General features: G+C 41.6%; 1 protein-coding gene across 1 annotated transcript in view; it reads right to left on the bottom strand.

Moving 5' to 3' along the window:
* Positions 1 to 14,837, bottom strand: part of LOC309499694 (uncharacterized protein) — a 182,184-nt gene that overhangs the window by 125,917 nt on the left and 41,430 nt on the right. The window contains exons 6-7 of the mRNA XM_082171092.1: positions 13,356 to 13,442; positions 2,421 to 2,483 (exon numbers count right to left, since the gene is read on the bottom strand). Of these exons, the coding sequence (XP_082027218.1) occupies positions 2,421 to 2,483; positions 13,356 to 13,442 (150 nt within the window). The remainder of the gene's footprint in view (positions 1 to 2,420; positions 2,484 to 13,355; positions 13,443 to 14,837) is intronic.

Below are 14,837 nucleotides of genomic sequence, written 5' to 3'. Positions count from 1 at the left end.
CCCCGCGATAGGCCTATTTCACAAAAATCCGGTCGTATCTTACACCGCAGGCCGTGCTTTGCATGTTTTCATGGAACAACTGGGGAGAAGTTAAATCACGTCAGACACAGAAGGCAAAAAGACGTGTCTGTGGTGTGAAGGAGTAAGTTAAGCAGATGTTGAAAATGGAGTGTTGATGCTGGTTCGGGAGTGATGCCCTGACAAAACATGTTTATTGCACTTGATTGTTATCTGATTTGCACGTCATGCACTTTTATTTATTATTATCAAATGTTGGCAAATTAAAATTGTTTGTAGAAGTTGTTTTCTGTAACTTTCTTAAAAATGAGTGAACATGGAGCAGTTTTTCCGTGAGCGGGACTGGAAAACCCGGAGTGGATCAGGAGTGGAGTGATAACAGAACGCTTAGAGTGGAGAGAGGAACATGCTTTTGCTCCACTCCAGGCTTTGATCGCATCCCCCTAAGCAGGGTGAATAGCCTACACCTCGTCTTTCCCATTCAAACTAAAATGAAGACCTTTATTACACTATTAATGTAATTGGTGTTGGGCAATCACTTTTTTTTTCTCTTTTTCATCAAACTGCAGTTTTCGCAAGTTCCCGCAATTTTCGCAAGTTCCCGCAATTTTTGCAAGTTCCCGCAATTTCATCGCATAAAATTGCATAAATATCCCGCATATTCCATCGCATTTTTTAAGAAATCTTGCCGCATAATCAAGGATTTTTGCCCGCAACAATCACTAAAAAACTCCGCGTTTTTCTGGAGGGACTGTAAAAAGGTTACAATTACAACAATTCAAGTGTAATCCTTCTTTTTGATAATTTTTGATATTTTTCTTCATCTCAGTATAGCAATAGAGTTTGCTAAAAGCTGTTCATTCAATACAGCAGTATTTGAAAATCGTTAATATTTTGTAAAATTACATTTATATTTGCATTTATGTCAAAACCTAGACACTTTATTTCAACATATTTCAGTCGATTTTACTCATCTCAGTATAGCAATACAGTTTGCTAAAACATCATCATTCATTCACACACGCGATTTAAATTTAAACTGTCTTTTTGTGAGCTGTGGTAAACAGCGCGCATCTCTGCCGTTCATTCATTCATAAACAGAAACCCGATTACTACACCATAAATGAAAAAACTTACTACACCATTCCTCAGCTCGCTCCTTGATATACCCGCACTACTGAGGGACATTTTCCATTATTATTATTCCTCACAGCGCTGTGAGACGGTGTAAATAAGTTCGCACACACATAGTTCGCCGACCATAGGCTGTAAACACACATATACACGCAATGTTTTGACACATGGAGCTTGCATAAATGCACGGATTTACTCCAAAACATATATCTGAGCATCTCTATCATGGATCGTCGACTACAGAAGAGATTTGGAGGTGTTTTTGATGAAGATGAAGAGGAGCTGCGACGAAGAACAGCAGAAAGTAATAGGATATTCATTATAATTATCAGTTTATTGCAATTTATTTGAGAAAAAAACACAATTTGCAATTACAAATGTTCTAAAACATTTATTGTTTTCTTTTTATATATTTTAGACATTAGTTTGAAAACGATCACTTTTGGAATGTTTATACATGTAGTGAGAAATCACTGTTTTTGCTCTTAGAATTGTTCAAAATAAAGGGAATTTTGTTCAAATGTTGTGCTGAAATCGTTTTTTTTCTTGTGTAGTTTGAAGGGCAGAACAGTTCTGAATTTATATACATGTATGTAGTAGGCCTATGCAGTGTTTACTCCTTATGTCAAGGTGTTGGGTGCCAGGTGTCCATTTGGAGTCTCCAAATTGCATTTTGGAAAGGACGCCTATACTTTTCTTGAATAAAAGCTTACAGAAACTACATTTTTGGGAGTATCATCCTCAAATTTGAATCTAAACATGGTCAGACATTCAGTTTTATCTTTATGGTGTTTTCAGGCCCTTAACATAAAAGTCTGATAATTTTTTTCCCTAAGTGAATTTAATTCAAAGAAATTGCGAGTCACTTTCATGTAAATTTGACCTTGTTTTATTCTGTTCCTATGCTACTTTGAGTTATAATGACTCTTGTGTAACTAAGTTTCAAGTGTCTAGTTTAAAAAAAAATCAGAGTTATGAATGTGGACCATAGGGTTTAAGAGCTACAGACATTTGTATTTGGGTATGTCATTTTCTGAAAATTCTCAAAAATAGGGGCGCTGGTTAAGAGGTTAATTGTTGTAAAGGAGTAAATCTGAAAACTCACCAGCTCTTTTTCTGCAGATCAGCCAGAGAAGAGCAAGAAGGAGAACAGAGACTGCAGCGACAGAAATCACTATGACTGAAGAAGAGATCGAGCACAGAGTCAGAGACGGACAGGGCAGATTGGGGACAATTATAGACAAAGACAAAAGACTGTGATCATGTACCTTTTGTGTTTTTCTTCGAATTATCCTGAGAGTCTGTGACTGGTGTTGGTGTATCAGCTTGAGAAAACAAGGATGAATGTTAGTTGAGATGCATCATAATAATATCCAGAATGAGGAGAAGAGGTGAGGTGTAGCAAACCTAGCAGCTTAAACTTTATTTTCCCAAACTAAAGAGAGAAATCCAACATGAGAACACACAGCAAAATCCCCAGAATCCTACACATGATCCCACTCTAAAGAGTGTTAAAGTAACTCTGAATCAGAGTTAAAGTTAATGAGATGATAAAGTGATTAAAGTGATGATTGAGCATTAGTGATGAACACCTGCTGTTAACAAGCAGAATCACTGAAGAAAATAGAAACACAAGAACTACAACTGACTTCATACACAGCCTTATGCCGAGTTCACACTGAACGATATTAAGCCTGATTTTCGCTCTCCAACAGGTTTTGTGAGATCGTTCATGTTAGTGACAATCATGCAGTGTGAATTATCAAAGACGCAATCTGAGAGAATCGCAGACACCCGTGAGATATTTTGCTAAATATGTGAACCTGTCGGCGATTCACAATCCTGCTGTGTGAATGTGTTTTGACTGAAAACTACATCAGCGATGACCGACAGCCAATGAGAGAGCAAGATACAGGACAGCGGGATGTTCGGGGAGGAGTTATAGACTAGAATTTCAGCATTTTAAGAGATATATTTACAATCATATCAAACAGAAATAAAGCACAAAACATTTGCTTGACCAGCAGCAACATTTTTTTTCTCGTTTTTGCTGCAAATCAGCGCACAAATAATTTGCAATCTTCTTGCAGGCTATTATTATTAACAGGGACGTGCACAGACATTTTGAAACTTGGCCGCTTCATGCCGCTTTCCCCACGATCTCGCTGTTACCACATGTAATCAGGAGAATTAGGGAAGCTGGCCACTCGGTGCTCCTCATAGACCCGCGATGGGAGAACCAAATTTGGAACCAAACTTATATCTGAATATTTATAGAAAACGACACAGACATCAAGACAATATAAATATAAGTTCACTCAGCTAGTCCTATCACTTGAAGCAGAAAATCCATCCTTCTGTCCTTTTAAATGTCCGTGTTAAAAGAGCACTTTCAGTGGTTTAGTGAAGCTGATTGCTGTAGCTTATATCTGACTTAGGCATGGGGTCAGAGATGAGGAACGATCCCAGCTTTATCCCTCTCAACTTCCAGCACTGTACCTTTCAGAGAGAAGCAACATCCAACCATATCATGGAAACCTAAGGCCTTCTTCTCAGTCAACAGAACAGAGATCGAAATTCCTATAACTGGGATGAAATCCCGACTCCAGAAGCTCATACCATCTTAAAGCTGTAGATGACCAGATGGTTTCAACATCATTGGTGTGCATAAGGTACGAGGTCAGTGTAATGGTCATCATAATGAACCCTTCGCTCGACGTTTGGACTTAGCTGGTAACGTCTGACTAGTTTATTGTCTGTGTGAATCGAAACATTCAGACTTTCACATCAGAACTTTGAGGGTCCATTTCAGCTTACAAATATGAATATTTTGTTCTCAAATCCAAATCTACAAGCTCTCGAATTTTGCCACTCTTTTACCTTCAAACAAGTATTCATTTTAAACGTGAATTCTAACTTTGAAACTTTCCAGCTAACAAGAGCAAGTTTAGTTACGTCTGTTTTTACAGGAATGGAAGAGACAAAACTTTTCTTTTAACTCATGATTTTTCGTGCTCTTTATTGTCACATGTGAAAAAAAGAAAGAAATAACTGACATTTAAAGGTAGGGTAGGTGATCATTTTTCTAAAAAAAAAACATTCCAAATTTGTTTAAACTGTCTTTATATACCAATACATAATTAAAATGTAAGTACTCTGAAAAAGAAAATTTTAAAATCGAGTGACTGTAGACCTTTTAATCTGCAATAAACACAGCTCATTATTTCCATTCACTCCACCCCCTCCCTTCTGAGCTCCTTCCAAAGCCACGCCCCCAAAACACATGAACGCGCGACGCCAAACACTCAGGCTGGAACAAGACGCATTTATTACCTGAGACGAGTGGAGAGGAAGGAGCGCAGTACATACAGTGACATCATGTCAGAATCACATGTAATAAAATACCTAACTTTATCACTATGAATATAAACAAATAAGATTTATTTTAGTACTCACTATCAAGCTAGCATATCGATAATGGTAAAGTTTCATTCGGTAACGAGCTATATTTATAAGGCAAAACTAAAAACAGGTTGCATTGCCATCAGTTACACTGTGATGAAGATGAATTTCGTGTAAGATTCATAACATATACGGTGTTTTGCATGTAAGAGTTTCCATGATGAAAACATTGTTGACTCTAATGAAGACTAACGTACACTCCGAGTCCGGAGAAAAGTACCGCATCGTCGGCTCGAGGACAGGTCCGGGGTTGAGGGCGAAGCAGAGGAGGTCGTTCAAGAGTGCGGTCGTTCAAGAGTGCGGGCAGGGTCCGAGGAAGTAGTTTTTGCCTTGTTTGCCTTCGCTGACTGCATATGCAGGTGCTTTGAGCTGAATATTTCCGGGAACGGTGACATGTGATGAGTGCACGCAGGGCAGCGCGCACAGTGGGGCTCGGGGCGGGCACGAGACATGAAGGCATCTGATTGGTTCTTTACATTCGCACCGAATGGCAGTGATTGGTCAGAGTTTTTACTGTCCTGCAGCTGCTACAGAGGTCTGATTTTTTTCATTCCTTTTTCTGAACACATAATGTATTGACTACTATCAGGATGGAAGGACCATTTCACCCAGTATAAAAAAAAGTGTTTCTGAACAGGATTACCTACCCTACCTTTAATAGCGTGACATATACACAGAGCAAAGTCAAATTTTAGGATATGTTATGAGAATATTATGTGAGCAGACACTGATGTAATTCTCAGACGGACGTCTCTGTAGAAGAAACAGCGGATATACAAGCTGAAGCAAGAGGATCATCTCAGCATGAGCTTCTGCATGAAGATGAAGGTTTTCAGACAGAAATCCAGCGGATAAACAGACTCCAGTCATGGAAGAGGCTTGAGAGACACTAGATTGAGTCTGGCCTGTATGAAAACACATCAGGGCTTCAGTCTCTAACTTTACTGTAGCTGTGATGATATAGATGAGATTCTGTGCTCTGACCAGATGATGATTCACAATAAATCTCATTCATATTCACAGGACATTCAACAAATATCTGCTCGTTCACACACAAATATATAATTCCTCCAAACACCAGAGAGATGAAAACTTCCCGTCTGCTCCTGATATGATGAGATATTAATGTTTATTTGTGAAGGTCTTGTTCTTGTTCACAGAGGCGTAAAGTTCATCCTGCGGTTGATCTTCTCTTCCTCTGATGGCAGCATAAGTCACTGTATCATCATAATCCTGAAAGAACAGATTCTGTCCATCAATGTTTGAACCCCAGCGATTATTATTATTATTATTATTATTATCAGAGCATGAGCTTCATTTATCTGAGAGTCAAACTCATGTGCTGGTATCTACTCACATTGAGTGATTTTACTGGCTTTGTATTGGAAGAAGTGACCTCAGAATAAGTCACATAATCTGTCTGCTCCTAAACATCAATGCAAACGTGCAGAGAGTCAAGTTTAACACACAGAACAGACATATCTCTCACTATAATATGTAGAATAACACAAAAGCTTTTAAATCACATTATTGAACAGACAGTGAACATAATGTTTGATGATTTAGTGGACTCACATTGGCTCTTGCTGCAGGAGGAATGGACATGTTGATCGTCTCATACGTCCCTTTATGATCATTCTCATCTTTGACCTTCAGAACAAACAGAAAAACTGCATGAATGACACTTTATTGAGCTTTAAAGACAGTAATCAAATCTAAATCACTGCATTACTGAACTCCCCGCAGAGTCGCCAGTCCCTCTTTTATTATCTGAAAACAAGTGCCTCATGAAATATGAGTATTTATGATCAAACACACAGGATTTCTCAGCAGGAATAAACTTCTGTTTGAGAATTTCATATAATCCACATGTTTCTATGATACTTACAATCTGAACATGATGTGTTTGTTTGCTCATCTGAACTGTTTTTAATTGTTGTAAAGGAGTAAATCTGAAAACTCACCAGCTCTTTTTCTGCAGATCAGCCAGAGAAGAGCAAGAAGGAGAACAGCGACTGCAGCGACAGAAATCACTATGACTGAAGAAGAGATCGAGCACAGAGTCAGAGACGGACAGGGCAGATTGGAGACAATTATAGACAAAGACAAAACACTGTGACTATGTACCTTTAGTGTCTGTAGTCGAATGACCCTGAGAGTCTGTGCCTGGTGAAAAGGATAAATGGGGACAATTATATACAAAGACAAAAGCCATCGACAATGGTGACATGTTTCATGCCGCAATGCATGCTGGGAGCCACCCATAGTATAAAACTCATGGCTCCCAGCATGCATTGCGGCATGAAGCATGTCAAACCACACAACTCTATATAGTATGATATTAGACTTTTATTCAGATTCTTTTGTTAAAATATATTTTCTCCAACAGCCAAAGCACACACACAGGCCTATATAATGGTATGTAAAACAAATGTATAATTTATAATCAGTTCCATATTGGATTCCAAGTGATCAAGAGCTTTTCATTCAAACTCATTTCAAGAGTTCACCAGTAGTGGACACTCGTGCAACATTAGTGAGGGATGAGCATACAGTACTGTGCAAAAGTCTTAGGCATGTTAATAAATTAAATCCAGAAGAACTGCGGGAATGTCTCCAAGATGCTTGAAGAAACCTTCCTGCAAAGCTACAGTACTGTGAAAAGTACTGGCACTTGTGTTAAAATGCTGTAAAGTGAGAATGCTTTCAAAAATAAAATCATAAATTGAATTTATTTATGATTTAACTTCTATCAACAAATTCAAATCAATATTTGGTGTAACGACCGTTTGCGTTTAAAACGGCTTTTCTCCAAGTACACTTGCACATAGTTTTTCAGGTAGCTTTGCAGGAAGGTTTCTTCAAGCATTTTGGAGACGTTCCTGCAGTTCTTCTGGATTTAGTCTGTCTCAGTTTTTTCTGTTTCTTCATGTAATCACAGACGGACTCGATGATGGTGAGATCAGATCATACCGGCTGTTGTCAGACTCCTTGTGCATACACAAATCTCACTAGATTATTACAATTAATGGCAAAAAGAACGTTTGGAAATGCAAACTGATATTTCCTACTGACACACTACAGCAAAATATATACAGACCAAGTATTTGATACACTGCCGATTTTGCAGGTTTTCCCACTTACAAAGCATGTAGAGGTCTGTAAATTTTATCATAGGTACTTTTCAACTGTGAGTGACGAAATCTAAAACAAAAATCCAGGAAATCACATTGTATGATTTTTAAGTAATTCATTTGCATTTTTATTGAGGTCGCTTCCGTCCATGTATATTCCCAGAGACCTGAACTCTGCAGCCGACGAGCTCTCTCGGCTTCAGCCCCTCCCTGGAGAATGGCGACTCCATCCCCAGTCGGTTCAGCTGATTTGGGAACAGTTCGGCGACGCACAGGTAGATCTGTTTGCCTCCCACGACTCTTCCCATTGCAGCCTGTTTTACTCCCTGACCGAGGGCATGCTCGGATGCAGTGGCGCACAGCTGGCCTCCGCGAGGATGCATTTCCCCCAGTGAGCCTTCTCGCACAGACCCTGTGCAAGATCAGGGAGGACGAGGAGCAGGTCCTTCTGGTTGCGCCTCATTGGCCCACCCGGACTTGGTTCTCCGAACTCATGCTCCACGTGACAGCGCCTCCCTGGCCAATTCCTCTGAGGAAGGATCTCTTTTCTCAGAGACGGGGCACGCTATGGCACCCTCATCCTGATCTTTTGAATCTCCACGTGTGGCTCCTGGACGGGACGAGGCAGGTTTGAGTACCCTACCACCAGTGATGGTTGGCTACCATCACTTCCGCTAGAGCATCGTCCACGAGACATGCCTATGCGTTGAAGTGGAACCTCTTCGTCACCTGGTGCTCTTCTCGCCGAGAAGACCCCAGTAAATGCCCGATCAGTGTCGTGCTTTCCTTCCTGCAAGAAGGGTTGGAGAGAAGGCTGTCTCCCTCCACCCTGAAAGTGTATGTTGCCGCCATTGCCGCACATTATGTTGCAGTTGAGGGTAAGTCTCTGGGAAAGCACGACCTGATCATTAGGTTCCTGAGGGGAGCGAGGAGACTGAATCCTCCTCGCCCTTCTCTCGTACCCTCTTGGGACCTCTCAGTGGTTTTAACTGCCCTGCGGAGTGCTCCCTTTGAGCCTCTGCAATCAGTGGAGCTTAAGTTCATGTCAATGAAGACAGCGCTCCTGGTTGCATTGGCCTCCATTAAGAGGGTAGGGGACCTGCAGGCATTTTCCATTGACGAAGCGTGCCTGGAATTTCGGGCCAGCTAACTCTCACGTGATCCTGAGACCCCGGCCTGGATATATGCCTAAGGTTCCCACCACTCCCCTTCGAGACCAGGTGGTGAACCTGCAAGCACTGCCTTTGGAGGAGGCAGACCCAGCCTTGGCACTGCTCTGTCCAGTACGCGCCCTCCGTGCTTACGTAGACAGAACTCAGTGTTTCAGGACCTCAGACCAGCTCTTTGTCTGTTATGGTGGGAAGCTGAAGGGGAAGGCTCTCTCCAAGAAAAGGTTGTCTCACTGGATAGTGGACGCCATTGCTCTAGCATACCAGCAGCAAGGTCGACCATGCCCCCTTGGTGTGAGAGCCCACTCCATCCGGAGTGTGGCCTCCTCTTGGGCTCTAGCGCATGGTGCCTCGCTAACAGACATCTGTAGAGCTGCAGGCTGGGCGACACCCTAACACATTCGCGAGATTATATAATCTCCGAGTGGAGCCAGTTTCTTCTCATGTACTCGCTTCAACTAGCCGGTACTAGATTCTGCTCAGGTGTCTTCGCTTGCTCGCCATTCCACTCCACGGACTGGATCAGTGCGATATTCTCCTCAGGTGAGTTTCCCTGAGAAACCCTGAGTTCCTTCAGCACTGCTGACGCCATCGCCAGAGTTTTACCTCCGGCAGCTTTCGCGGTTGGCTAGGTGCCTCCATGTGCATGGTTCCCCCGTTGGGTGACCCCCACATGTGTATTTCCACTGTAAGCCTCCTTGAGCATGTGTCTTTCCCTTGGCAAGCCACCTTGCCACCCCTCGGGTTGAAAGACTTGATTTTCCATATGCAGTCCCTCCGGGTCATATGTGTATTCTAAGACCTCCCTTCGGGCGGGCATTGTGTTGCATATTTCCACTGAGATATGCTTCCCAGTGTACCTTGGTATTCCTATGATAAGTAGGACTCCTTCGTCCGTGCCAGACTCACGACAGGGAGCTCAGACTTACGCAGGGCACTGGAAGACAGCTGAGAAGGTGGCGTGATTAGACTGGAACCCCCATTTCTGACGTAAATCGTAGTGACCATGAAAGGGAACGTCTTGGTTACGTATGTAACCCTCGTTCCCTGAGTAGGGAACGGAGAAGTTACGTCTTCCTGCCACTTCCGCTGTACCTCTGGAAATGCCGGAGTTCAGTCTCGGCTCCTCAGCAGGAAACATATCTGCATGTTGCGGCGTACTTCCTTATATACCCACAAGGTAGGGTGGAGTTACGCATGCAAATTCCGCAGACCCATGGCATTTCCACTGCCATTCGCTCGGTTTGTAATACTCGAAGGTGATTCTAAGCGAAACTCCCATTTCGCCGTCACTGACGTAACATCTTCGTTCCCTACTCGGGAACGAGGGTTACATACGTAACCGAGACGTTCTTTAAGGTAAAATATATATAAGATAAGATATAAGATATTTAAATCTGTTTATTAGGGCCCAAGCCCTGAAAGGGCGAAGGCCCTATTGTTTTCGTAAGGATTTTTTTTTTTTTTTTGCCTTTTTGCCACTTTTGGGGCCCTTAATATGCTCAAAAACTCTTGAAATTTTGCACACTCGTCAGAACCTGCGGCCATCAGGGCCGGACTGAAGCTGGTACCCGGGCTTGGCAGGGGGGCTCGACAGCGTCCCTGGAATGGGGTCCGAAAACTTCGGTCAAACACACTTGCATGCAATAATATGAAACTCAGTACACATATATATCTCATTGGGCTGAACAACTTTCGTGCTCTAAGTTTTACAAAGGCCCAACAGGAAGTCGGTTATTATACGTTGTTTGGAAAACTCATACAATGGAATGTGAAATACTCCTCCTAGGGAATTCATCCGATCGCCACCAAACTCGGTGTGAATGAAGTCAAGACACTGAGGATGAATTCTTGCGAACGGATTTTTGATATCTCGAACGGTTTGGCCGTGGCGAGGAAACGAATTTATGGCGAATAATGGGACACAGGAAGTGTGTTATAACTTCTGCGTACATTAACTGATCTTGATGAAACTTCCGCAGTGTGTTCGTTGTAAGAGGCCGATCACATGGATGTGACTATTGTGAGTAAAAGTTATAGCGCCACCAACTGGCAGCAGGAAGTTTGTCACTTTCAAAATGCTTTGAAATCACTCTCTTATTTTTACCCGATTTGCTTCAAACTTTAACACGGCAGATATAGACCTGTGGAAGGATTATTGATATCTTAGATACTGTTGCCGTGGCAACGCATCAAACTTTAATATTCTTTTCGGATGCTTTTGAGACTCTTAGCATGCTTCAAATTGGATGAAACTCGACAGACACATCACACTTATTAGCCATTAGACATGTGAAAAGTTTCAGAAACGGGCGTGGCAGGGGGGCTCAACAGCGCCCCCTTGAACGGGGTCTGAAAACTTGGTCCACATATCAAACACGCTTGCATGAATTAATATGAAACTCGGTACACATATAGATGTCATCGGGCCGAACGACATTCCCTCGGTCAAGTTTTACGCCAGCCCAACAGGAAGTCGGCTATTATGGGTTGTTTGAAAAACGCATGCTGTGGAATTTGATGTACTTCTCCTAGAGAATTAATCCAATCGCCACCAAACTCTGTGTGCATGAAGTCAAGACATTGAGGATGCTAAATTGCGGACGGATTTTTGATATCTCGAACGCTTTGGCCGTGGCGAGGACACGAATTTATGGCGAGAAAAGAGAAACACGAAGTGTTATAACTTCTGCCAAAGTCCTTTTAGGCAAGTCGTGCCACTCGGCCGCCATCTTGGCAACGCCTCCGGGCAGCTATTTCGGACTAACAAGACCAGGCTCCTATCTAAATGAATGGGCAGAGAGTCAGAACTGCACTTTCACTGGACACCGGGACATAAAAACTGCATGTATAGAAACAGCAGTAAAATATGATAAAAATCGCTGAAAAAGTTTGATGACTTTGCCCCAAAATAAGGTTTAAAACGCCTTTTCCCCCAGTTTATACTTTTACTACGCATGCGCAAGGATTCACGTTCACGACACCAACTTCATTCACGTCTCTATCCAGAATGCCGGTGTTGTGCCAAGCACTTAAACAATTATATGTATTTAAATGTCTGAAACCTAAAATAAACATTATGTGGTTAAAAAAACTGAACAGTTGTGATATAGCCTATGATAAGCGCTGAGCGCGTCCGTCTTTGGCTCAGCGCCAGTCACAGCGCGAAAGCACAGGTTGAATATGGCAGTTATGTCACGTCACTGTACATTTGCTCCTTAGTGGTCAGCCGCTGACTGTTAAAAGCAGATGATTGGCTTTCCAGCGGGAGGGGCGGGACATGTGCATACAACCGCCATCTTTGCCGTTACGGGTTTTCCTTATATATTTGTATGAGGATTGAGGAAGTGGCATGTCTCATATAAATTGTCTCTGCTTCTGCACACATTAACTGATATTGATGAAACTTCAGCAGTGTGTTCGTGGTAAGAGGCCGATCAGATGGATGTAACTACTGTGAGTCAAAGTTATAGCGCCACCAACTGGCAGCAGGACGTGTGTCACTTTCAAAATGCTTTTGACAAAATGGGGGGGGTTACTTTTACCCACAGTTACAAAAATCAATACATATATTGGTCTCATCGAGCCGGACAACTTTCTAATTTACAGTCATTAGCTCCGACCAACAGGAAGTCAGATATTTTGGTTTGAATGTGGATTTCTTTGCAAAATCAGCCTCTGAATTTTTACCCACTCCTCTTAAGTGGTTTATTTTATTCACACCAAACTTTTTCAACATGATGAAAATACATTAAAGATGCTAAAGTGTGAACGGATATTAAATATGTCAAACGGTTTTGCATTTAGCATGCATAGTTTAGCATCCTATGATAAAGAATAGTTTAGCATAGTGTAACTAAAGGCACAAGGGTGGTGGTGCCACCGGCTTGGGCCCGCGATCGCTATATTTTTATATTGGGTTCATAAGACACCCAGACTTGATGAAAAACTGAAGTTTTATATATTAAACTTTTTGCCGAGCATTACGAGTGTACGGCTTATTTTGTGTTTCTCTCTTTTTTTGTATAATTGTTTTGTTTACTTTTACATGCATGTTTTTTGATACTTTTTTTGTGAGTGAATGAGCAGTATTTTATGTCTGTTTGGTGTTTTTTCATGGATCTATAGTGAATGCGCTGCATGGATGAGCTCAACATATCGTCTTCATGTGACGCTTTCTGGGAGAATCGAGTGAAAGAACCGGAGTGTTATATGAACACACTACTCTCACTGTTTATACTAAACATGTCATAGAATATGCATAAGTACGCTAATTGGGACACACCATAAAAGTCCATGAAATTAAACTAAAACAACAACTCAATGTGACAATCATACTGTAGAATATGACTGTCATATTTTGATGAGTTAACACTGAAGATAACTCTAGCATTATGCACTGAAAAGCACTGATGTGAGAAAGACAGTGATGATCTACCTTTAGAAACGTGTGTGTTTCTAGTTGAGGGATCCTGAGAGTGTGTGATGTGGACTGGATTCACTGCTGTCGTTGAATCAGCTTGAGCTGTGAAGATGAATGTTAGTTCAGATGATTAATACTGTACAATATGACATTCATATTTTAACTTTGATCATCAAATTACATAAAAAGTTAATATTTTTGCTGTCAAGATTCAATTCCTTTATTATTTCCAGCATCACGTTTTGGACTGTTACTTCACTGCAGTTCATTAGTTTGAAGCAATGCTTTGAGTTACTCTTCTGTGAGAGTCAAAGAAGCTTTTGTTCCCTCAGTTTGTTCTGGTTCAGTGATACTGATAGACCTTAGTGTTGCTGACATTATGAGGCTCTTCTAACACTGTTTTCTCACCTGAATACTTGACAGTGTATCTGACTGAGGTCTTGACTTGATTTCTGTGAGTAAGCTGACATCTCCCCTCTCTGTTGTCATCTTCATTCAGGAGTGTTGTAGTTAGATTTATAATGATACAGTGATATAGATCTGATGATAATAATATCTGATATCTGGAGTCTGTCTTCAGATCAACACCAGCCTGATTCACCCACAACAGCTCAGTTCCCTCAGAATGAATCAAACGATCACAGTATAATCCAGTATATGAATACAACTGACAGGAGAGAGTCACAGAGCGGCCTGGACTGATCTCAGTCTGTGAGGATGAAGATGAGGATGAAGATGATGATGATGATGATGATGATGATGATGATAATGATGAAGATGATGGAGACACTGAAACTGAACACAAAACACAAATCACAGACTCTTCAATCATCATTTGAGTTTAAAGGGAGAATTTTAAATTGAGCACATAATCATAAACTTACCATGAAGAACATGCAGTGAAACACGTGCATCAACTCCTTGTTTCTGTCCATTCACATATTGTTGGCAGATGTATAATCCATAATCTTCTTCTGTGACGTTCTTGATGTTCAGAGAGCAGTCAGACTCCAGACTCAGTCTCTCATGTCTCTCTGTGTCTTTCTTCTTTATCCCTTCAGTAATCAGGTCAACTGGTGCTGAATGTCTGAAGCTGTTATAGTTCCATGTAGTTGATTTGCAGTCAGAAAGAGTTTTATTACAGGACAGAGAGACATTTTCACCAGAACTGATGAACACAAGATCATCCACTCCACTGATACCTGAAACACAGTATATCTCAATGATCATTATGTTATATTGTGGCGAGGGGGGCGTGGTTTTGCGAAGTCTGTAGCAGGAGAGAAAGGAGGGGGCTGATCGGTGAGTAAGTAGGTCAAGTGCAAAATGAGGAACACCTGTGTCTGATTGCAGTGATTGGCATGGAGAGACCGGTTATAAGCCAGCATGCGGGAGGAGATGGGAGAGAGAGTTGGACTGGAACCTCACCTGTACGCTGTGTTTGAATGAAAGTTGTGATTGTTATTTGTCCTCTTTGTTATTACTGTGCGTGGCACG

The sequence above is a fragment of the Leuciscus leuciscus genome (genome assembly GCF_965113295.1).
Source record: "Leuciscus leuciscus genome assembly, chromosome: 1".
In the NCBI taxonomy this organism is placed as follows: domain Eukaryota; kingdom Metazoa; phylum Chordata; class Actinopteri; order Cypriniformes; family Leuciscidae; genus Leuciscus; species Leuciscus leuciscus.
Note: the sequence above shows the minus strand (reverse complement) of the source record. Positions and strands in the feature narration are given on the sequence as shown.